This window comes from Arachis stenosperma, chromosome 8 (genome assembly GCF_014773155.1).
Source record: "Arachis stenosperma cultivar V10309 chromosome 8, arast.V10309.gnm1.PFL2, whole genome shotgun sequence".
Taxonomy (NCBI): Eukaryota; Viridiplantae; Streptophyta; class Magnoliopsida; order Fabales; family Fabaceae; genus Arachis; species Arachis stenosperma.
In genome coordinates, this window is record NC_080384.1 from 19,437,399 (window position 1) to 19,461,872 (window position 24,474).

General features: G+C 33.0%; 2 protein-coding genes and 1 long non-coding RNA gene across 4 annotated transcripts; 1 reads left to right on the forward strand and 2 right to left on the reverse strand.

The window, feature by feature from the left end:
• The first annotated feature begins 376 nt into the window (after nucleotides 1-376).
• LOC130945174 (ergosterol biosynthetic protein 28) lies at nucleotides 377-2,621 on the forward strand. 2 transcript variants are annotated; one of them, XM_057873873.1, is made up of 4 exons: nucleotides 436-674; nucleotides 1,634-1,750; nucleotides 1,875-2,081; nucleotides 2,317-2,621. In XM_057873873.1, exons 2-4 carry the CDS (start codon nucleotides 1,669-1,671, stop codon nucleotides 2,382-2,384), a joined length of 357 nt encoding a protein of 118 aa, XP_057729856.1. In that variant the 5' UTR covers nucleotides 436-674; nucleotides 1,634-1,668; the 3' UTR covers nucleotides 2,385-2,621. The 2 variants fall into 2 exon arrangements, with proteins under 2 accessions (XP_057729855.1, XP_057729856.1); XM_057873872.1 differs by lacking the exon at nucleotides 1,634-1,750 and having other exon boundaries at nucleotides 377-674.
• A 1,695-nt stretch (nucleotides 2,622-4,316) lies between these two features.
• LOC130946787 (uncharacterized) lies at nucleotides 4,317-4,893 on the reverse strand. The gene is made up of 3 exons (XR_009072357.1): nucleotides 4,791-4,893; nucleotides 4,635-4,698; nucleotides 4,317-4,534 (listed from the first exon to the last, which is right to left on the reverse strand). It is a non-coding gene; the product is annotated as an uncharacterized LOC130946787 (long non-coding RNA).
• Nucleotides 4,894-22,773: 17,880 nt separating this feature from the next.
• LOC130943674 (EPIDERMAL PATTERNING FACTOR-like protein 2) lies at nucleotides 22,774-23,357 on the reverse strand. The gene is made up of 3 exons (XM_057871656.1): nucleotides 23,195-23,357; nucleotides 23,091-23,125; nucleotides 22,774-23,002 (listed from the first exon to the last, which is right to left on the reverse strand). Exons 1-3 carry the CDS (start codon nucleotides 23,301-23,303, stop codon nucleotides 22,787-22,789), a joined length of 360 nt encoding a protein of 119 aa, XP_057727639.1. The 5' UTR covers nucleotides 23,304-23,357; the 3' UTR covers nucleotides 22,774-22,786.
• Between the last annotated feature and the right edge of the window lie 1,117 nt (nucleotides 23,358-24,474).

Below are 24,474 nucleotides of genomic sequence, written 5' to 3' on the forward strand. Positions count from 1 at the left end.
GATATTATAATTTGAAGAATAATTTTTAAAATTTTATCAAATAAAAAATATTAAAATATTTAATTAAGATAATTAGAACGAATTTGAGTATTTAAATTTTAAATAATATATATAATCTGACATTAAAAAAAATTTAAAATAGTCATTGACAATTATTTTAGAAGAATGAAATCTTTGACGAAAAAAATTAATCTAATTCTTAAACTTTATTTTTATGAGACGAATTAGTCTCTCTACTAAAAAAAGTTAATATTATTTTTTTTGACATAAAAATTATCCAATTTTAAAATAAAAAAATTAAAAACTGAATCAAGTGTTTTTTTTTATTTTTTGTTAAAAATCTCGTTGTTCTTTCAAAATAATTAGCAGGGCCGGGGTATTCACTAATCTGACATTAGTAGCCTGAAATTGGAATATGTCGACACTCCTCACTCCCCAGTCTTCCCCTTCATGTTTGAACCCTAATCCCTAATTTCCTAACCAGTGACAACAGTAACGAACGTTTCTAATTCACAATCTTGCATCTTTCACAAACATCGATAGAAATTATAATTAGAAAATGAAGGCGTTAGGATGGTGGCTGTTAGCAGTTGGCACTCTCCGACTTGCCTCTGTTTGGTTCGGTTTCTTCAACATTTGGGCTCTCCACCTCGGCGTCTTCTCCAATACCACCAGTAACTAACTCTCTCTCTCTCTCTCTTAAATTAATTTCTATGGATTCATTGAAATGTGAAGGCATTCATGTTCCTCATGTAGCTGCTTATGCTTGTGTAGTTCCTTTTGCGTGTTTGAGATTCAGACATATTTTGATTTTGATTTTGTTACTCTGAATCGTGTAAGAAGTGAATGTAGGAGATCTACTGTAAGCTTGTATATGAATTCGAATAGAATTGAGATCTTTCTAGTTTTGTGTAGTGTATATTCTGAATTTATTGAACCTAGATCCAAACAAACATCAGTTTTTCTTCCACTTTTTCACCTTCACAAACAATGAGATATTTTTTTTCTGTTCCATTTGTTCATTCTGCCACTTTATTAGACATATATTTATAGAATGATCAATTAATTAGTAATAACAATTCGGTGCTAGTTAGTTATTTTTCTTTCTCTTGTTAGCACATGTATGCATATATATAATGTATTTCTATATACTATTTCTTAAAATTTTAATACAGAACTTGAGGAAGAGTACAAAGGAGTACATTTTATATATATAAACATTAACAAGAGAAAAAAGATAACTAACTAGCACCTAATTGTTATTACTAACTAATTGATTATTCTATAAATACATAGTCTAATACACTTGCATTCACGCAAGTCATATATGATTTGATGTTTTCTAGGCACTTAGATTTCATAGTTATGCTAATCTTGATGCTATCCCTGCATTGCATTACTAAATGAGAAAATATGGATTTTTTTGAGCAAGTTGGAATTTAATTGTTCTAACCAAGAGAAGCAAACAATGATTCTTTTCCAATTTCAATATGGTGGAATTTGACTAAACAAGTAAACAAATTTGATTTCGCAGTCAAAACAGTGAATCTGAAAAAGTATACTTCCTCCGGTTCTCCTTTAGTATATGTTTGGATCAATGTATCTGAATGATTTATATATTCCAATTTTTTAGCAATGTAGAGAGGGGGATGAAGAAAACTTACCAGGATGCCGAATTGGAATGAAATTAATTGTACTTGCCATTCTTCTAAAGCTTGGTTGAGTGTCTTTACTAGGCGCAATGACAATGGTTTGTTCTCAAGTTGATCTTGAACTAAAGGAAATTCAATAAGTAATTATGATCTCTAAGTTGTTTTGCACTTATTTTAGCTTTTAACTCCGAGCACTGATAAGAGTTTGTTAAATTTTTATAGTGACTGAAGTTCATGGACGCACATTTGGAACTTGGACATTGTTGACCTGCACACTTTGCTATATCTGTGCATTCAACCTTGACAATAAGCCCATTTACCTGGCTACTTTCTTATCATTTATCTATGCTCTTGGTCACTTTGTGACTGAATACTTTATTTATCAAACAATGCAGATTCAAAATCTGTCTGCTGTTGCCTTTTTTGCAGGTATGATAAATTTCATTATCTTTTTCCACTGAAATTTTACTTGTAGTCAAGGTTATCAAACTCGAGAGTTCACATTCACATAAACTTTGTGATATTATAGGTAGTCTTGAATGGTAAAACTAAACTCAGAAACTCGATCTGGATAACCTTGCTTGTAGTTGTAGGAACTAATTGCTACTTTTGGAGCTAATTCTTTTTGCTTATTATTTGCCTCTTAACTTCATTTTACTGACAGGAACATCGATTATGTGGATGCTATTGCAATGGAATTCGCATGGGAGAGTCCACTTGAAGCATTCTTAGAAAGGATTAGTGAGCAAAGAGACAAGTCAAGTGAGATCATGTGATTTTTAAGGTTGTTTTGAATTCTTTGATGTATTGTTAGTTATGAGCAGTAAAGGTAGTTTCACAATTACTGCTGCTCTCAACAAAATGCATCATAAATTAATTGAAAGAGTTTATTTACTTTGAAAAGACTTGAGAATGACACAAATAAATCAGGCAAATCCTCTATTCAATGATTTTAATCTTCCAACCCAAGTACTTCGTGTAATGTTTTTTTGGGTCAAGCTTCGCTTAATGTTCACACAATGGGTTTATAGTTTTTGGACAGGGCCTAAGAGGCCCACCATACAAATTTGTTGTATTACTTTACCATTTTGTGAGCAATCAATTGGGCTGATTTTAATATAGAAAACACCGATTTGAGGCCCATATCAAAAACCAACACTAACCCACCCTCTGCACCGTGCTCCTACCGTTTTTTCCCTTCGGCCTTTAGCCCGTGGTTTACCAAAGGAATTTCAATAATTGTTCAATATAAATATACCAGAAAATAAATATTGTCATTGTTTCTACTATATTCTGTTTATAATAATAATAATAATAATAGTTATTGTGAATGACTAGAGAATTCTAAAACACCTTTAGGTTACTAAAATGGTAAATATTCAAACTATTAGTCTTTGTTAAGCAATTTAGCAGCGTTAACAAATATCTTCGGTCTATTTGCTAGAAAACTTATTATTATTCAACTATATATTGTGATTTTATTTTGGTCAACAAATATATATTACGATAAAATTAACATTCTAAACATATTAATCTTGCTGGTGTTTGCCATTAGTTCTTATCATCTAATGTGAATAAATAATTTAATTAAATTCTTTTAAAAAATAATTTATAAATAAATTATTTTGTGTTTAATTTTTTTTATTTTAAAAGAAGAATGATAAAAAAATTTATAAGTACTTAAATAGATTTTTAAAAAATTATAAGTTGATTTTGAAAATTACACCTGCTATAATTTTCTTAAATTAAAAGTTAAAAAAATTACCTACCGAAACATTTAACACAATTGATTTAATATTAGTGTGATAAAATTTGTTAATATATATCTTTTTGGTTGCATAAGAAATTTGAAACACTCCTCCACTTTGACCAAGGCACTTGAATTTTATAATTTACAGCATCTTCTAAATTTTCATTATGTTGTTATACAATCAAAATATTTAAGTCTCTTAAATAGTAATATACATTTAAACAGAAATATAGAGAGTTTAAATTAGATTCATATTTTATCCCATAAATACAGCAGCCGCACTAAATCACTACCATATCTAACATATAACATGTGGACATAATATTTTTCTTATACTCTTCCAAAATATAGTCTCCAAAAAAAAGCCAAAAATACTAAAATAAACAAAATTTTAAGTATTTATCATCTTTTTTACCAATAACATGTTCTTGACAGATTAAAGTAAATTTCAGTAAATATCTTTGGACAATATGACATAAATCATTGTCATGCACTAAACATGAAAATGATTTCTATATATTATGATTTTTTTTTTATTTTTTTTTATAAAATAGGAAGACTCAAACCCGCAACATCTTAAATGAGTACAAAGAGACTATGTCATTTGAGCTATAACCCGCAACATCTTAAATGAGTACAAAGAGACTATGTCATTTGAGCTATAACTCATTCGTCCCATTTTGTTATTATTTACATATACAAAAGCTGAATATTAATCCATTTCAGTGCCCTATATATGTATCATTCTGATAAAATCAAATACTGCCTTGTCAATGAAGTAAAGAATTAGAATTTAATCCATTTCTAGAATTATTAGAGTTAAGCACAGCATGTTCAGTTTTAGTAATAATCCATGAATTTGAAAAAGAAGAGTATTCTATTTCCATTTTCCACAGGTAACATTAAACACCTGTGTTTATTTCTCTTTGACTTTGACCTTGACCTTGCAACAAGTTTTGTTTTTCAATGATTTCTTCTTCATCTTGGATCTCGTCCTCCTTCTCTTTATCTTCTTCGTCAATGAGGTCTTCTACTTCCTCATGTTCTTCCTCTTCAACTCTTTGGGGTTTGCTCTCTTCTGTATCATCGATCAGTTCGTACGGATTCAAAACTTTTCTTCCAAGCTTTGCGACTTCATCATGACGAGGAGAATCATCATGCGAGTGCTTGAGTTGGTAAATCAACCAGATAGCAACAACAATCAAAGTAAATATTTGAAAACCCTGCTTTACCTTGAAGCTTTTAGTCCTTTGATTTCTGCTTGGTGATTGCTTCAACATGGTTTAAATTTAGAATCTGTGTGACAGAAACATAGGGAAGGCAGATGGATTATGAAAAAACATAAAGCAAAAGATAAATATAACTGGAAATGAAACATAATAACTAACCGAAGAAAATGAGGAAGTGTGAGGGAGTGAGTGAGTGGATGAAAAGAAGATGTGGAAAGCTCGTGAGTGACATGAAAGTCACGGGGCAGCCACACATGTATGTACGTGCTGCTTCCTTCAACGTGGCAACACGGCGTCGTTTTGCCTCCTTCCCATGAGAGAGGCTATTTATTACAGGTTGTTAACCAAGATTTTCAATATTTAATGCATGTGCCACGCCATACTTGCAGTCATCATTTCATTCTTCTATTCTTACATCTGGTGTCAAAGTGCAATATTTAATTTGATCTTTTAATTTGTATACAAATTTTAATTTAATCTCTAAAATTTAAATTATTTCTATTTAGTTTTTAAATTTTATGAATATGAGATTATTTTCAACATACAAATATTAACAAAACATTGACGTAAATAACCGGTGAATAACTGGATACCACGTTAGATTATGTATTTATTAAAACTTTTTTTTTTAAAACAAGTGATTATGTATTTATTAAATTTTTTTTTTCTAAAACAAGTGATCTGGCGTTATTTTTGAACTATTTGAGCGTCAAAACCAAAATGACATCGTTTTATAAGTTCTAGCATGATATTTGATTGTCCATATCAACGCTTCACGTTTTTGTGTTACAAAAATTTTTAGGATTAATATGAATCACGTTTGTAAAGTTTTGGGATTAAAGAAATGCAATTGTAGTTTTAAAGACTAAATTAAGACTTACATGCAAATTCAGGGACTAAATTGAGTATTAACTCACGGATAAGTTCATATTTCATGGTATTTTATCTACTTTAAATGAGTGAAATTTGTCGACTTTTTCACGTTTATTCATTGAAATAACATAATTTTGTAAATTTCTCCTAATTGTGCTTAATGATTAAAAAATATGCTTTTTAGGCTCTTAAATTGTTAAATTTAATTCACTTTAATTTCATTCGATGTCTTCATATGTTTGTAGAGTGATTTCAGACTTAAAAGACAAGTATGATTTGAAGAAGTGAAAAAAAAAACATGCAAAAGTAGAGAATTTATGAAGAAATGAAATGTGGAGTTTCTCATGGTCATGCGCACGCATGCCTTATGCGTACGCATGAATCCCAAGCAGTGTGCACGCATCCCTTGCGCGTATGCATCATTTGCATGAATCCCAAATTGCACGTACACATGGCAGATGGGTCATCGAATGGAAATCCAGGGTGGGCAGGATGTGGAGGTCTGCTAGGAAATAGCCATGGAAGATGACTGGCAGGGTTCATGGTGAATTTAGGATGCTGTACCACTTTTCAAGCAAAAATTTGAAAAGTTCGTAACGCGTTGAGAACAACCTAGAATTTGGAAGTTAGACATTTGATACTGAAAACAGACTCCATGAGCATTTATAAAATTTTGTCAAAAAAAAAAAAACACCCTAATGCTAGCATAAGGAAAATTGAAAGATAGCTTCAGAATGATTAAGACGTCAAAATCACACACACTTACAGAGAAGGTAACAATAGTGTGGATTAATTGACAACAGAAAGCTTGAAGATGAAATTTGGATATCACTTTATTAATCTTCTTCCAACAGGGATAAAAACTCTTTTTAGTTGATGATGTAAGAGGGGTAAATAGTCCCCGTTTAGTTTCTGAGTTGTAAATTCCTGGTTTTATCTTTTGGGGGCATTAGACCTCCTTTTTTATACTAAAAAAATGTGAAACTACTCAAAAGGTGGTTATTGACTCCATCTCTACACTTATAAATAAATACCTTGACACTCTTAGGTATTCTTCGAACTCCAATCAACTAAAAACCTGCCTAAAATTTTTGCTAACTTAAATATCAGAATCTCTTGCAGGTACCACCCCCACCTCCTTCACCCAAATGTCGGACGACAGCACCTTAGCATTAGAAGACGCCGGACACAACTCCTAAAGGGAGTTGGACCTCACATTCAGACCTAAATTACTGTTTCAAATAACCTCCGAAACACATATATTCTAGTTGTTCTCACTTAAAAAAACATTAAATAAAACCATATGCAAAACTTATAAATTATAGGAATAAGTATTGTTTTGGTCTCTAAGGTCTAGTATCAAAATCAAATTCGTTTCCAGCGTTATTTAGGATTTAAAATCGTCCCCAACATTATTTTTTGGTATTAAAATCGTCCTTTTGACTTTTTACAGATAAAAATACCCTCCACCACTACCACCTTTACCACCACCGTCATCTCCCTTACTCCCACCAAATATCAATAGTCAGATTCAAGAATACAATATTCAACACCAACAATAACACATTATTCAAATTCAGAAACAACAATATCAAATTCAACAAAAAAAATCAACACATAACAATAATGAAATCAGAAAAATAATAGAAGCAGACGCAGAAACAGAAGTAAAATCAGATGCAGAAGCAAAAACCGAATCATAAACAGAAGCCGAAGCAAACGCAGAAGGAAAAGCAGAATCGAAAGCAAAATCATAAGAAGAAGCCGAATCGAAAGTAAGGGCGAGTCGTGGCGCTGGCGAGGGGGAGTTGCAGCGCTGCAAGGGCGACGGTGAATCGCGGCGCTGCGAGGGCGATGGTGAGTCGTGATGGCGATGGCCAGGCGCGGCGAGGCTTCCTTCTCTCTGAAGACGCCGGACACAACTTCTAAAGGGAGTTGGACCTCATATTCGGACCTAAATTACTATTTCAAATAACCTCCGAAACACATATATTCTTGTTGTTCTCACTTAAAAAACATTAAATAAAACCATATGAAAAACTTATAAATTGGGGTTAAGTATGATTTTGGTCTCTAACGTAGAGGCCGAAAATTTATTTCGTCTCTGGCCTTTGTTTCGCTACAAAATGGCCCCGAAAGTTTAACTTAATTTTAAAACCGTCCTTCGGACCAAAATGCCCCTTTCCCTTCTTCCCTAAAATCAAGCACAAGCACAAGCAGAAGCACAAGAACAAGCAGAAACATAACTAGAAGCAACAACAACAATGAATCAACAATATAATCAAGTAGAAGTAGGAGCAGGACAACAACAACAACAGTGAATCAACAATGGAATAAAAAAGAAACAGGAGCAGGAGCAGAAATAGAAGCAGGAGCAGAACAACAACAATAACAATGAAACAATATAATCAATCAAAAGTAGAAGCAACCAGAAGCAATAATAATAAAAAAATCAATAACATAATAGAAGCAAAAGCATAATGGAAGCAGAAATAGAAGCCGGTGAGCCACCCAAAACCGCCATCACAGCCATCACAGCGCCGCAACCATTTTCTTCTTCTCTCTTTGCGCTGTCCTAGCGCCACCGTCACAATGCGACCTCTTCTCCTCCCTCGACTCACCACCGAAGCCTTCCCTGTTATTGTCTCGAACCAGAACCCACCGCCATCAAGCATCTCCGCCGAACGTAGAGGAGCAGCGGCGAAATTCAACCACCGAACGACGACGAACAACGACGACGGATTGAAGTGGCAAGATCCCTCCCCCATCCCCCGCGAATGCCTTCTCCCTTCTCCGTTTTTTCCTTATTCAACGTTTTTCTTTTTTTTATAATTAGAGATATTTTTGGAATAAAAAATAAAAATTTGATAAAAAAAGATAATTTTAAAATAAAATGAAACCTTCAAAATCATTTTATAACAAAAAAAAGGCCAAAAATAAAATAAATTTTTGACTTCTATGTTAGAGATCAAAATCGAACTTAATACTCTAAATTATATAACTACATTATTACGTGTAGGACACATAGATCGATGTCCGTCTGGTCCTGGGCCTGGGTACATAGAATGAAGAATTGGAGATACTGAATTTTTCCCCAAGCGTTATAAAATGTCTAATGCTTATTGTTTACATTAATCTTTGAGCTACCACTTTGCCTCCCACCGTTCCAACATCACATCACCGACAGCCTATTCATATACTAATTAACTTTCACAATCATGCAAAGTCGTATAAAAAATTCTATAAACCTTACAAAAACCTGCAACACCCACCAAATTCTGAGAGTATAAACATGTAAGTTTAAAATAATAATAATAATAATAATAATAATAATCAATTAATAGATTATTTATTCGTGAGAATGTTTACTTGACTTATATTTATTTTGTCTACTTAACATGGGCTTTGACAGAATAATTTGTCATACTAATTATTTTTGAGATAAGTCTCAATGTAGTCTCTGAAGTTGTACTCGAGTCTCATAGTAGTCCCTGAACTTAAAAGTTTCTCAGAGTCATTCTCGAACTTGCACTCCGGGACTCAAAGTGGTCCTTCCGGCAATTTCAGCACACGTGGTGCAACCGAAAAGTTTAGCTGGCAGCGTTGGTGACACGTGGGACTCACAACGGCTAGCTGATGTGGCAGAGTAAACTCTTCCGACTCAATTTGGTCCCTTAGGTGAAGTTAAAACCCTAATCCCCTTTTTTGAAGGCCACATTGTTCACTCTGCTGTCTCCTCGTCGGTGCTGTGTTCTTCTGTTCTCCCTCTCTGAAGCTCGAAGGTTATGGCTAGCACGAGCAATGCAGCTGGGAGCTCGAACAACCCACGATCGTTTGGAAGCATCATGAGGAGAATGAACAGAAACAGAGAAGCTCGTTTGCCAAAAATGAAAAAAAAAATCATGGGAAGCCTGGTTTCTCTGAAAGAGGTAAGCCAAAAATGAAAAAAAAATGTGGTTCCTCTGTTTTTTGATATTGTTGTTAATCTAATATTCACAAAAGTTCAGGCCATTTTTTTCGATTGTAATTGGTGGGTATGAACGCTTCTGTTCTGTTCTCTGTGCTAGGGTTTGATCATTACTGGCTTTCGTAGTGGTTTGGACAAGAAAATTGTAGAGTAGAAGTGTTTCTTGTGTTTTGATGATATGAAAATGTGTTCTTTATGTGTTAGGATTTACTGCTCTTAGTGGAGGAGTTTCCAAACTGTTAATGTGTTTCAGGACAATGACTCTGATCAATGAATTTGTTAAACAGAGTTTGCATGATCACAGTAGAAGTAAAGATCTTTTGGGAGTTGAAATTTTTTGTAATTCTGATAATGGATTCTGAATTTGATTGATTTACCTAATTGCCTTTCTTTGTATTGGGTTGGTTTAGTTAATTTGAATGTAATATGTAATACTGTTTAGTTAAACTGAGTGTGTGATCATAAAGGATTCTTGCATACATAAGTTAGAGTAATATAAACGAGCTTCTCTGTTTCTGTTCATTCTCCTCATGATGCTTCCAAACGATCGTGGGTTGTTCGAGCTCCCAGCTGCATTGCTCGTGCTAGCCATAACCTTCGGGCTTCAGAGAGGGAGAACAGAAGAACACAACACCGATGAAGAGACAGCAGAGTGAACAATGTGGCCTTCAAAAAAGGGGATTAGGGTTTTAATTTCACCTGAGGGACCAAATTGAGTCGGAAGAGTTTATTCTGCCACATCAGCTAGCCGTTGTGAGTCTCCCGTGTCACCAACGCTGCTAGCTAATCTTTCCGGTTGCGCCATGTGTGCTGAAATTACCGGAAGGACTACTTTGAGTCCTGGAGTGCAAGTTTGGGAATGACTCTGAGGAACTTTTAAATTCAAAGACTACTATGAGACTCGAGTGCAATTTCAGAGACTACATTGAAACTTATTTCAATTATTTTCGCAATAAATCACATTGATTCTTGAGAAGTCTCGCCATTTGTTCTTAACTCGCACTACTAGTGTGATTTAAGCTCATTTATTTCTGTAAAATTTGAGCTTAAATCGCAGGAGATAAGGAGGGTTTACATTTCGTTTTAAGTTCTCTTCTTTTGGTATATATGATTTACTCTTATTTGGGCCAAAAATAAATCCCTCCAAAAATGTTGTAATTTGCTTGCTAATTTACAAAATTTAAACCTGTGCCGCAATTTACTTACACTAAAAACAATGATTTTTAAATGTTCATGTAATATGATTGGTCATATATAATATCACATGCTAGTCATAACAGTGAGACATCATATTTTATCTTAAAAATTAGTAAAACTAAAAATTGCATCTATTAAAGATGGTGAGACAATATATGGATATATGTTATTTTTCTTTTGTCTTGAAAGTGGTGTTTTTTTGTGATGCTTGTTGATAGTTAGATTTTATCCGTCTTGGTAGCAACGCAAAAGAGACTTGTTAGTAGATATTAAATTAAAAAAAATTAAAATTTACATAATTATAATAAAATCTAATACAATTCAATAAAATGTATTAAATTAAACACAATCAAAATAAAAATTTAACATAATCAATATATACACAAAATTTGTAACATATATGTTAGAAACAAAAGAGGAATTAAACTCCAAAATGGTCCCTGAGATTGGCGTTTTGTTCTAAAATCGTCGCTGAGATTCTAATTGCACCAATTACGTTCTTGAGATTAAAAAATGCACCATATTAGTCCCTGACCTATTTTTCATTAATGACGTGATGACATGGTATGATGACGTGGACTGTAAGTGACACGTGTCAATTCATGATTTGGCCACGTGTAATGATATGATGACGTGGTGACCATGACATGTGGCATGCTGACGTGGATAGTTATGCCACGTGTCATAATGTTATTTGGCCATGTGTCCGATTTTGTCACGTGTTGCAACAGTATTCGTCCACATGTCATCCATTATGCCATCGTTGTATATGCACCAAATTAATCCCTCACTTTGCATTAAGTGACTCATTTTAGTCCCTGAAATTGAATGTCGTGCACCAAACTAGTCCCTTCACCAGTTTTTTCTTATTTTTTTCTATAAATTCAAAATTCTCAATATTTTTGAATGCATTAATTTCAATTCTATTTTTTCACATGTTCTTCAAATAAAGTGTTTTTATAAAATATTTTTTTCTCTTGTGAATACCCTAATCACCGACTTGGAGTTGACGTGAAGGCTTTTCAAACACCTTCACTACCATCTCCAACCTCTTTCAGTACTTTTATAAAATATTTTTTTTCTTGCGGATACCTCTAATAGTCGCCATCTTGGAGTTGACGTGAAGGCATTTCAAACTTCCCTCATTACCATCTCCGACTTCTTTCGTCTAGACTGCAGAGGTCAAAGGTGGTAGTGAGGGTGCTTGAAGTTCCTTCAATCTAGCTCATTTATACATAACGAAAACGTGTATTTCATAAGAAAAAAATATTTATTTAGATTATTAATTTCTTGTTAAAAACACATGTTTTTTTATGAAAAAAATGTGTCTAATCAATCATATAATTATTTTTTTATAAAAACATACTTATATATTACAAAATTTACCAATGTTAAATTATTAACAAAATTAAATAATTAAAACTAAAATCTTAAAAATTTTTATAAAAGCACTTGTATTTAAACGAAATATGAAAAAATAGAATTGAAATTAGTGTATCCAAGATATTAAAATTTTAAATTTAAAAAAAAAGAGAAAAAATTGGTGAAGGGACTAGTTTGGTGCACGACATTCAATTTCAAGGACTAAGATGAGTCACTTAATGCAAAGTGAGAGACTAATTTGGTGCATATAAAACGATGGCATAATGGATGACACGTGAACGAATACTGTTGCGACACGTGGCCAAATAACATTGTGACACGTGGCACAACCATCCACGTCAGCATGCCACATGTCACTGGTCACCACATCATCATATCATTACACGTAGCCAAATCATGAAGTGACACGTGTCACTTACAGTCCACGTCATCATGCCATGTCATCACGTCGTTAATGAAAAATAGGTTAGGGACTAATATGGTGCATTTTTTTCAATCTCAGGGACGTAATTGGTGTAATTGGAATCTCAGGAATGATTTTAGTGCAAAACGCCAATCTCAGGGTATATATAAGTACTATTGTGTATTATTGAGTGTGTTGAAATAATATAATATACAAGGGTATATATAGATATGTTAAATAAATATAATTGATACTAACTGATTTTAATTGATCCTAATTATACTTTAACATCTCCCCTTCAAAATCAAGTGGGAGTTAAGGATACCATCTTGAGCTAAGGATACCATCCAGAGTCCCAACAGCTATAAGACGAATAACATCAATAAGGAGACATTGTTGGATAAAGTGACAATCAATTTCAATGTGTTTAGTACGTTCATAAAAAAGATCATTATAGACAATCTAAATAGCACCGTTGTTGTCATAAAAAACATCAGTTAGAGACGACTAAAGAGCACCCAAGTCTTCGAGAAGCCAACAAATCAAGACAATCTTAGCAGTAGTGTCAACGAGAGCATGGAATTTAGCTTCGGTGCTTGATCGAGCAGTGAACTTTTGCTTCTTGGCTCACCAGGAAATGAGAGAGTCACTAAGAAACAGGTAATAACCAGTAGTAGAACAACGATCAGTGGAATCACTAGCCCAATCAGCATCAGAGTACACTTGAAAGGTTAAAGATGAATGGACAGAAAAATAAAGGCTATGAAACAAATTGTCTTTGATGTAGCGAAGAATGTGAAGAACTGCTGCATAGTGAGTACTACGAGGAGCTGACAAGAACTGGCTAAGAACATGAACTGGATAGGCGATGTTTGGTCATGTGATAGTCAGACGAGACCTCCAACTAATTGTCGATAAAGAGTAGGGTTATCCAAAATAATGTTATCCATAGGAGTAAACCGAACATTAGGCTCAAAAGAAATAGACTCAATGCGACTATCTATAATTCCGGTTCGAGCAAGAAAATCAAAAGCATACTTAACTTGAGAGTATGTCATCAACACCATCTTCGGTAATGATCATGTCATCGACATACAAAAGTAGAAGAACAACTTCACGTTCACTTTTACAAATAAAAAGAGTATTCTCATAAGGGCTGCAAGTGAAACCGAGATTGCATATAGTAGTACTGAACTTTTCAAACTATTCACGGAGAGCATGCTTAAGACCATAAAATGCCTTAGGAAAGAGACAGACTTTGCTAGAAGGACAAAGATATCTTGGGGGTGGTTTCATATAAACCTTCTTCTTCAAATCCTATTAAGAAATGCATTCTTCACATCCATCTGATTGAGAACCTATTTTTTTACCATAGCAATGGCAAGGAGAGCGCAAACAGATGTGAGATGAGCAACAGGAGCAAAAGTCTCTTCATAATCAATACCATATTCTTGCAAACATCCTTGAACAACTAATCGCGCCTTATAACGGTCAATAGAACCATAAGAGCGAGTCTTCATCTTGTATACGCATCTACTACCCACAACTTCTTGATCAAAAGGAGGATTAGCCAAATCTCAAGTGTGTGCTTCTTCAAGTGCCTGGATTTCTTTCTACACTGTTTGCTGCCAATTTGGATTTGTGGAGGCTTCTTGGAATAACTTAGGTTTATGGTGATGAAGAATAGTAAAAAAACAATGAAAATAAAAAATATGAGGAGGTAAATTTCTTACCCTAGAAGAATGAGTGGAGGAAGGAGGCATGATAGCAGAAGTAGGGTTATCGTCTGGTCTAGAATCATCGGGAGATAGAGAAGGCAAAAGTGTAGGAGGCTCGAGAGGTTGACTAGAGATAGAACATGTAGTATCATCACTAGGAAAAAGTTCAACATATAGATTATTGAAAAACAGTGACTGAGTAGAAGAAATGGACTCAAAAGAGAAAAAACTAGAGATCGTGTGATGCTCTCAGAATAGAACATGACAAAATATACGAATATGTCGAGAGATAGGATTCTAACAGTGATAATCCCTGTGTTCAGTGCTATAACAAAAAAAAAACACACGCAAACCAGAGGTTCAAATTTATTATGCTCATGAGGCTGAAGAAGGACAAAACAGACACAACAAAAAATACGAAGCAAGCTATAATCTAGAGAGGTATGATAAAGACGCTCAAAGGGAGTAGTGTTACCGAGGATAGAAAAAAGAAGTTTATTGATAGCATGGACAATAGTGAGAATAGCTTCACCCCAAGTACGCTCAGGACACGAAAAAGAAATAAGCATAGCACGAACAGAGTCAGGAATGTGACCCGGTATTTGCGTTCAACTCTTCCATTTTGTTGAGAGGTACCAGGACAAGAAAACTCAGACAAATTAACCTGTTCAGCGAGAAAATTTAAAATTTTGGAGTCACGATATTCCATAGCATTATCGCATCAGAAGACTTTAATGTCCTTGAAAAATTGAGTTTTAATCATAGTAGCAAAGTTAATATAAAGTTGACGCAACTCATGATGACTAGTCATCAAATAAATCCAAGTAAAATATAAATAATCATCAATAAATACTACAAATTATCGAGCCCCTCCCATAGAAGCGGTGGAAGCGGGGCCCAAACATCAGAGTTAATAAGATCAAAAGGAGAGCAAGTAAGAGATGGATTATTAAGAAAGGATAATGCCCGTTGTTTTGTAGTTTGACAAGAAATGCAATCAAAAGACTCATGATTAATTTGACTTAAAATACTTTTAGATATAAGATGATGTAATTTTTCGAAGGAGCTGTGGGCAAGATGGCAATGCCACAAGTGAAGTGTAGATAGAGAAAAAATAGCACAGAAATTTGACGTAGAAAGAATATGAAGATTCTCGAGTTCAAACAAACTTCTAACATATGTCCAATCCTGATGATCTGTCTCGTTTAACGACCCTGCACACGACAACCGAAAATAGGTCGGGATGCTACGTTCCCCCTCCAAGGTCAGCCAAAAGGGATGCCGACCTTCAATAGGGCGAACCTTAAAGTACTTATCCTTGAAACCATGGTAAGAATCCTCGATCAAGCCGAAGACTCTTTGACCTTGGGCTGCTTGGAAGGACATGAAGCCTTTCTTGGCCCTCCTTTCTTTGGAAGGGTTCTTTAAGATAAAGAGAAACAAGAAGACCTCAACGAAGGTCGTTAACTCTAAGTATTCACAAACCATCTCAAAATAGCGGATAGAGGCCCTGCTGTTCGGATGCAGTTGGGACGGCGCTACATCACAACGGTTCAGCAGTGCCATCTGAAAAGGGGAGAAGGGTATGCGAATGCCCAAGTTGGTGAACATCGCTTTGTACACCCAGATCCAATCGGCGATCCGAGGAGTGTTCAAGTTTATGTGGAATATCCGTTCGTGGTCGGCAGGAACGAAAACTTCATAGTTGTCTTCTTCGGGGCCTCCCCCGCATAGGTAGTTGACTTGTCGGAACTCTGTAAGTTCCTCTAATGTCATCTGGTTGGAGGTATCCTTCACGTCTGAGGTCACCTAGGCAAATCGATCATAGGGTGCTCTCACGACGAGAACCCGCGCGACCGGATGCTGGGCCATACCTATAGTGGGGGGACCACTCAAAGTCAGTCGGTCAAAAAGCCAGTACTAACACCAGAGACTACAATTTTTCTAACCAAAATCTACAGTCGAACCTAAAACACCAAATCTACAGTTAAACCGAAACCTAAACACCAAAAATCTAGAATGGTTACCCCCTCCCTATCCATCTACTTAACACAGATGCAATCAAGCATGCAATTCAACCAAAGGAACAGTGCACATGCAAAATCGAAATAGAAGAATGAGTGGCATAACAACAAGATTAAACTAACCATAATAAGAGAATGAAAAAGGAACTAACCAAGATGTCAGTAACGATCGAAGGATGCTGAAAAACCTTGGGAAGATTTGAACGAAACAGGTTATCCACAGCAAAGAGGTCTGGAGGGGAGGAAGAAAGACGAAGAGAGACGCGATGATAATGGAAAAATGAAAATTGAAAGGAAAACTGCCTCCTAGAAGCGCGAAATATAGGGGCAAAGTAGTTTTTTCACGCAGGTTCAAATCAACCATTAAGAGCATTAAATGCTCGGTGCGAAGAACGAGACGACAAAAGGCATCCCTTCAAAGCGACGAGCCTCACTTGCGCCCGCCCCGCCCCGCTCCGCCCTGCCCCGCCTAACAATGGGCCGGCGGGCTAAGCCCGCCAAATTTTCTCATTTTTTTTACTTTTGACTATTAAATTATATATATTAAGGCATAAAAAAATCTCTTCTATTTTTTACTTTTAACTATTATAATTTCTAAAAGTATAAACAAATTATAATTTTTATATTCACAAACATTAAAGTCTTTGTAATTATAAATACCTAATAAACATAATTATAAACTAAGTTTTCATCCAAAACATAATTATAAATATTATTCCCAAAGCAAAATAAACATAATCCAAAACATAATTATAAATATTGTCTCTAAAACAAAATAATCATAATCCAAAACACTCAATTTTCATCTTCATTCTCTTGTAAGTTGGGTTGGGGGAAGTTGGGTTTTGGCAAAAAAATTGTAAAAATACCCCTTGCCAAAAAAATGCTAAGCCCGGCGGAGAAGCTCGCCCGCCCCGCCAAAGCCCGCAGTTTAAGCGGTGCGGGTTAGACGGACTTTTACTACTTGGCGGTTCCAATTTTCCAGCCCAGCCCGCCTTTTTGGCGGGTTACACGGGCCGGTCCGACGGGTTTAGTCCCGTTTGCCACCCCTACTCGCTTGTAGGGGGCACGCCCCTACTACAACCAACAACTAACCGATCAAGCGACGAAGCTACCGGAAGCCAGGGAATGCACCGCCAAAGTTGCTCACAACATTAGCTGGTGCGTTGGAGGCACTATTACGACCCAGCCCAACTGGCACCTTGCCTAATCCGACCCAGTGTATAGGACTACCCGACCCGAGAGACCGGTTTGACGGGTGTCGCGCGTCCGGACCACGACTCGGACACCTATCCTCTAGCAGCCAGTTACTTGACAGCTAGGAAAGGAAATTTTCAAGAAAGGCACCAATCCTGTGGACCCGCCCTACTAACAGGGTATATATGGGGAGGGCCCTACCCCTCCTCCACGGTACGTCACTATTCCATTACTCTCATTGTCATTTGTACCTTCTCTGACTTAAGCGTCATAGTGTCATTGCATGTGGCACCCCCTCACAACGCAGTAACTCGGAAGATCGTGAAGTCTCCGCTCTCTTCCTCTGGATCCAGACCAAGACTGGTTCCTACCATTCCATCCCCAGAACTCCACCTACTCGTCCAAAATCCAAAATACCAAACAAATCCTAATTATACTCTAGCAATACAAATTAAAATAAAAATATATAACAGCATTTAAGTAAATTCTCCCTCGCAAAAATTTTATAAAGCTCTATGAAGTGGGTACTTCAATTTCCGTCCCCATTCCTATTTATTTGTGCCAGCGAGTTCCGCCTCCATAGAGATTTTACAGGTCTTTATTAGATTTGTCACGGATATCCATAGGTGCAAAATTATTTTGCCATCCTTATATCGTAGGTGCTAAGAATCTAGATTTAAGTGTCTATCTTGAGTTAATACTCAAATTGGCCCCTGAAATTTGACCCCGACTCAATTTAGCCCTCAAGGTTTTAATTGACTCTAATTGTACCCTGAAATTTTGTCCTGCGTCTCAATTTGGCCCTTCCGTCGTTTTCCGTCACCGAAAAGCTGACCTGGCAATTTTGGTAGACACCTAGCACCCTAGCAGTTAGATGACGTAGCAAAATATTTGAAGGCATCAATTTAACCCCTAAAAATTTTAAATAAAACCTAGAAGTTCCAATTTCCCCAAATCGAAGAGTGTCTCCAAGAGGTGAGAAGAATGTTGAGAAGCAGCAGCCAAAGCTCAGATAGCTCTATTCAAATTAGAACATTAAGAAGGAAAGTTAAAGATACGGTATAATTCTCATTTACTCAAACTTCTTCAAATATTTTTACCAAAAGAGCACATTCTTCCATTTAACAAATTGATATGCAAAGAGTTGAAGTCAACTAATGTTAATGAAGCACATACTAGGATAAACACAAGCTTCTTGCAGAAAATTTAAGGGAAGGATTCTTGAGAAATAAAATAGACTCCACTTTAATCATCAAGTTAATCCTTCCCTCGCAGATTCCAACTAGTAATCACACCTTTAAAGTTCATGTATAAAAGTAGGATTCTTTTATCAAAATTATATTCTTCTTATGATCATTACATAATGTAGTACTCCCTTTCTACTATATCAGCACTCTTGTAAACAATAGTACAAGAAGGAACAAAGAAACACATGAAAGCAAAATTGTCGTGTGTTCATTGATGCAGACAATGTTCAGCACAAAAAATACTTTATTTTTACAAGAAATTACCCAATCAACAATTAAATTAAAATGGGATATAAAGGAGTAAAATTGTTATTTTAAAATAGAATATGAAGAATCAAAAACTGCTCAAACGGACAAAGAATTGAACGATTCAGTTGATCACAGCCACACACATACAAAAAAATTAAACCCTAACATACAAAAACTCTATCATCATCAACAACCATAATCAACCACATTCTCCCAAAGTTTCACTGATGAAGTAGAGTGAAAAAAAATGAAAAGCAACCCACAACCAACATGTGAGAAAAACATAGCACGGTAGTTGAGAGCATCGATTTTGTTACTAACCTGTTTTTCAAAAGATGACTCCTAAGTAATTAATCTTCACAATGGGAGTAGAAACAAGTAAGAAAAGCTTCAAAACTCCATTATTGCGACATCCATGGTGCTTCTCTGACGGAAAGAAAAATGAGGGGAAGAGGAAGAAGAGAAAGGGTCAACTGGGTTTCACCGTTGAAGTGATTAATGTTTGGATTTTCATTTAATCCCTTTCTAAGGTGAATGACGTCGTTTCTAAAGATTTCAGTGCCAACAGTAAAATGGCGTCGTTTTGAGACTGCCAGGTGTCATTTAAAATAGTTAGGTTAGTTTTTCGGTGACAGAAAACGACGGAAGGGCCAAATTGAGGCGCGGAACAAAATTTCATGATACAATTAGAGTCAATTGAAACTTTGATGACTAAATTGAGTCAGGGTCAAATTTTAAGAACCAATTTGAGTATTAACTCGTCTATCTTTTATGTTTTAGAGTCTTGTTTTGACATGTGCAGGTTAAATTTAGAGCCAAAATAAGGTACAGTAGAACCAAAAAAGTTATTTCTTGGAGGATGTGTCTGCTTTAATTTTGATTATTTAATAGATGAATTAGATTAGTTGTAGATTATTGATATGTGTTGTATTTTACTGGATTGGCTTATAAAAGCTAACTATTCTTGATGGTAATATCAAAAAAGATAATTAGTATAATATAAGACATTTTTATTTTTTCTTTCTTCGTTTTGAATTGAGCTTGTAACAAGTGATCTAAAAAATATAAAATTGCATAATTAGAATTAGCGTAATTCAAATAATTTGAAACTCGTAGGATATCTAAAATAATGATAGGTTTTATATTTTTTAAGAAATTATATTACTTTTAGAATAAATAAAAAATTGAAAAGGATTTTGTACCATTTGAAACCGATAGAACTGTCAAAAATTCGTTAAGTTTTGCAAATTTATTATATATTATTAATTTTATAACTAAAATATATCATATATAATTTTTTATTATAATTAAAATTAATTTTTTTAAATTAAAGAGTTTTTTTTTTCTCTTTTCTTCTTTTTTTTTTTCTATTTCTCTCATTCTTTCATCTACTTTATTTTTCTTATATATCATTATTAATGATTACTTATAAATTTAACAATTAAAATGTGCAATATAATATTTTTTAATTACATTCAAATTAAACTAAAATCAAAATTAAAATACTAAAATTAAAATTGAAATATAACTATATTATATATTTATTATATATTTTTAATTTTACAATTAAAATATACCACATATCACTCTCTTATTATAATTAAAATTAAATCTTTTTCTCCAAATAAAATGAAAGAACTCTCTCTTCCTCTCTTTCATTTTTTCTATCTCTCATTTTTTTCACCTACTTTATATCTCTTATATATTATTATCAATAACTAATTATAAATTTGACAATCAAAATGTAGACATTTTCTAAAATTACAATTAAAACTAAATTAAAGTTGAAATTAAAATATTAAAATTAAAATTGTATAAATATATTATATTACTAATTTAACAACCAAAATGTGTCACACGATACACTCTCATTAAAATTGAGATGAAATATTTTCTTTTAAAATTAATAAACTCTTTCTCTTCCATTCTCTTATCTACTTCTCTCTCATTCTCTATTTCTTTCTACTATTCCCACTCTATATATATAACTTATAATTTATATTTTATATTACTAATTTGACAAATCAAAATATATCATGATATATTCTTTTATTACGATTAAAATAAAATTTTTTTCTCCAAATTTAAAAAATACTCTCGCTCTTTTTTTATTTATCTTTCTCGGTCTTTTCTCTTTCATTCTCTATCTCTCTACCTTTTTGTTCTCAAAAGATAAAATTAATAAAATAATATAATTTAAATAAATTCGTAAAATTATAAAAAATATCTTAAATTTATAATTAAATATAATTAAAAAATAATCCCCTAATATAATATTGTTCATATAAAAAAATATATTATCATTATTATTATATTCATACTTTTTTTTTTGTTTTTATTTAGTTTTAAATTTTTATGCTTATCTTTTTAATTTATATTTTCATCACTTTTTTTTGTTCAAATATTTATTACATATAATTTGGAAAGAATACTAATGTTGTGATTAATAATTAGAATAAAAATTTAATTGTTTAAAAAATTAATTTTTAGTTAATTTTATAACTGTCAATATAATTTTGTTATACTAATATCTAATTTTACATATATATACACACATATACAGAGAAAAAAAATATTATTTTTAAATAACAAACATAAAAATTAACTATTTTTATTTGTATAACAGACTTAACATCTAATCAAATGTAAAAGTATACACGTTAAATTCTTTCATGTTTTAGATAATGAATGTTAAAATTAATTATTAGTAAAAAATTAAACTCTTTCACATGAAAATAATAACTAAAAAGTTTATTATTTGATTTTTTTCATTTACAGAAACCCAGGTCTTCTTAGTCGACGAAAATTTTTGTCCCATACGACCTTTTTGAAAAAGTAATTTGATTCTAAATTTTTTTTGCCATAATTCATAATGCTAAGACAAAACTAATATAATTTCAAAAAATTATATTCTCATATTGTTATTTCGAGTAAAAATATTAGTACAAACTAATTGTAATGTTAATGATTTGGTTTATGTTGGTGGTTCTTAGAAAAACTATTTGTGTTTGGATGGACTTGATGTTTTTTTTTTTAATCATGTTTGATTATGGGCATAATATTTGTAGCCATTTGATAGGTATTACACTCACTCAATACCATGAATTACAATTTGTTGGTAATGATAGTTAGAGCATATATGGTAAGAATTGAAGTTGAATCCTAGGAAGATTTGAGTTCATTTTTCAGTGTTAATAATGTAAGGATTGCTTTGGTGATTGTTTTGTAAATACTTTTGTACGTGTTAGTTAATTTCATTTTGGGGAGTAGTAGATAAACAATAATTATCTTAAATAACATGAACAACTACCAATTAAATATAAGTACACTACATTCTAATTTAATGTTACTCATTAAATTTATTCTTTTAACTCTATTAACTCATATTGTTCACACATTGTTCAAAAATGTTATTAGTTATCTATACTATTCATTTCACTGTGTTACGTTAAACAAAAGCAATTAATTATACTAATAAGAAGAGACTTTGTAACTGAGAATTGAAGAATGAAAGGAATGGTGTGGTGGGACATGACCCTCTCCCTCTCCATCATTTCGAGGTTATATATCATATCATATCATATCATATATGCATGACATATGATCTCATCACATCATCACACAAAATCTTAATCTTGTTTCATACGAAAACACCACTATCTGACACACACCTTTCTCTCTTCTTCTTCTTATCTCCTTTTTACACTCCCATTCATTTAATTTCATTTCATACTTCATACCATCAAATTAAACAAAGATATATATATATATATATATATATATATATATATAAGTTGACAAAATACAAGGAGGTATACATACATACATATATATATTTATACTATTATTAGCAAAATAATTTGATAGAATTTGATTGAAGATCAGAAGGAAGAAGAATCATGGGTTGAAAAAGTAGTCCCCACATTTGCACTTCCAACTCATGGGTTTGTAGTTGGAAAGTGCATCCCCTCTTGATGAGAATGCAACAATGGCTGCTTCATGATGATGATGAAAGGTAGGTACAATGGGGACTTGAACTGCTTCACAATGTCCACAATTGCTGCATCTACTTTCACACCTTGGTGGCCTTGACCCTATCACTCTTACCTTATTCTTCACAACAACATTCTTATATTAACATACACTTAATTAATTAAAACATTAATTAGCTAATAATTAAGTTTGATTATTTTGTATGTACCTGGGAAACTTCAATTACATTGGACATTGCTCTTCCTGCATGCACATATTAATATATTAATTAACTAACTTAGAAGCTAATTAAGCTAATAAGTTATTACTAACCTTGAGCCATGAATAAGGAAGTAGAAGAAGCTGCAAAGAGAATGAAGATGCTGATGAAGGTGGTTTGTCTATATTTGTGCCAACATGAGGATCCATTATTCATTCCCATCTTCTAAGGAAGGGGCACAATTCAATTGAAAGAGACTGCTGCACACAACAAAAAACCAATATATATATTCTCACTAGTCACTACTACCTTATTGTATTGCCACTCCCACTAACCTTATTATGATGATAAATGAATGGTATGGTAAATGAATGGTACTCACCCTAGAATAGTAGAGAGATATATGTGCATGTGGCAGTATAGAAGGGTGAAATTCTGAAAAGGTGTCCTAAGATGGGTCACCTTATTTAATGCGTGTACCCTATGTAATGGTAAGGTCATGTAACCCCTCATTTATTGATTCTCACACAAATTATTTTTCACAATACAAGAAAACTAAATTCTCCTTTTATTTTACTTTATATGTATTTAGATCATTATTCTTAAGTAGTAAATTTGAAAACCAAAATGATGAGTCAAATCAATTTGTTAATTTATTTGTTGGTTTAAATATTATTTTGTATATACTATCATTTATTAATTAACAATAGATTCTTAAATAAAATTTTAATTTGCGACATAATTGTTTTTTGGTTTGCTGAAACTAAGAAATAGGGTAAAAAATTAAAAATAATAATTTTAAAAATTAATTATTTTTAATAATATAATAATATACAATTAGATTTTTATATAAAATTATTTTTATATTATTATTGTATGAAAATTAAATTCTTATATAAATTACATTTTATTGACATTATGGTTAATCTTACAAAAATGGTTAGATGAAGAATTAATTTTGACAAGTATATACAATTATATAGGACTAGAAGTGAGTCAAGTTAGCTCATGCGTTAATTCGAGTTCGACTCATTAATAGCTCGATAAGCTGAATTCATGAATTGGTGAGCCGAACTTGAGTTTGGATAAGCTCAACTCATTAGCTCGTGAGCTCATAAATTAAATGAGCTGAGCTTGAGCTTAGATAAGCTCAGCTCATTAGCTCGTAAGCTGGCTCGATTATATATATTATAATATTAAAAGTATAGATAAAATGCATATAGGATATGCGTATTAATAATTTAATATATATAATAGTAATATATAATTTTACATATATATTAATGTTCTTAATTATTTAAAATTTTATAATTATTTTTTATATATAATTTTGATGTAAGATACAAATAAAAAATTTATAATTGGTAGATAGACAATATATTAAATTTATTTT

What these genes read in the sequence shown, in the direction of transcription:
- LOC130943674 (XM_057871656.1), bottom strand. Translation starts at nt 23,303, where the DNA reads ATGGGAATGAATAATGGATCCTCATGTTGGCACAAATATAGACAAACC. An exon ending in TTCCTTATTCATGGCTCAAG is followed by an intron (nt 23,126 to 23,194) that starts GTTAGTAATAAC and finishes ATGTGCATGCAG; the next exon opens with GAAGAGCAATGTCCAATGTA. An exon ending in ATGTAATTGAAGTTTCCCAG is followed by an intron (nt 23,003 to 23,090) that starts GTACATACAAAA and finishes GTTGTTGTGAAG; the next exon opens with AATAAGGTAAGAGTGATAGG.
- LOC130945174 (XM_057873872.1), top strand. Translation starts at nt 560, where the DNA reads ATGAAGGCGTTAGGATGGTGGCTGTTAGCAGTTGGCACTCTCCGACTT. An exon ending in CGTCTTCTCCAATACCACCA is followed by an intron (nt 675 to 1,874) that starts GTAACTAACTCT and finishes AAATTTTTATAG; the next exon opens with TGACTGAAGTTCATGGACGC. An exon ending in TGCTGTTGCCTTTTTTGCAG is followed by an intron (nt 2,082 to 2,316) that starts GTATGATAAATT and finishes TTTTACTGACAG; the next exon opens with GAACATCGATTATGTGGATG.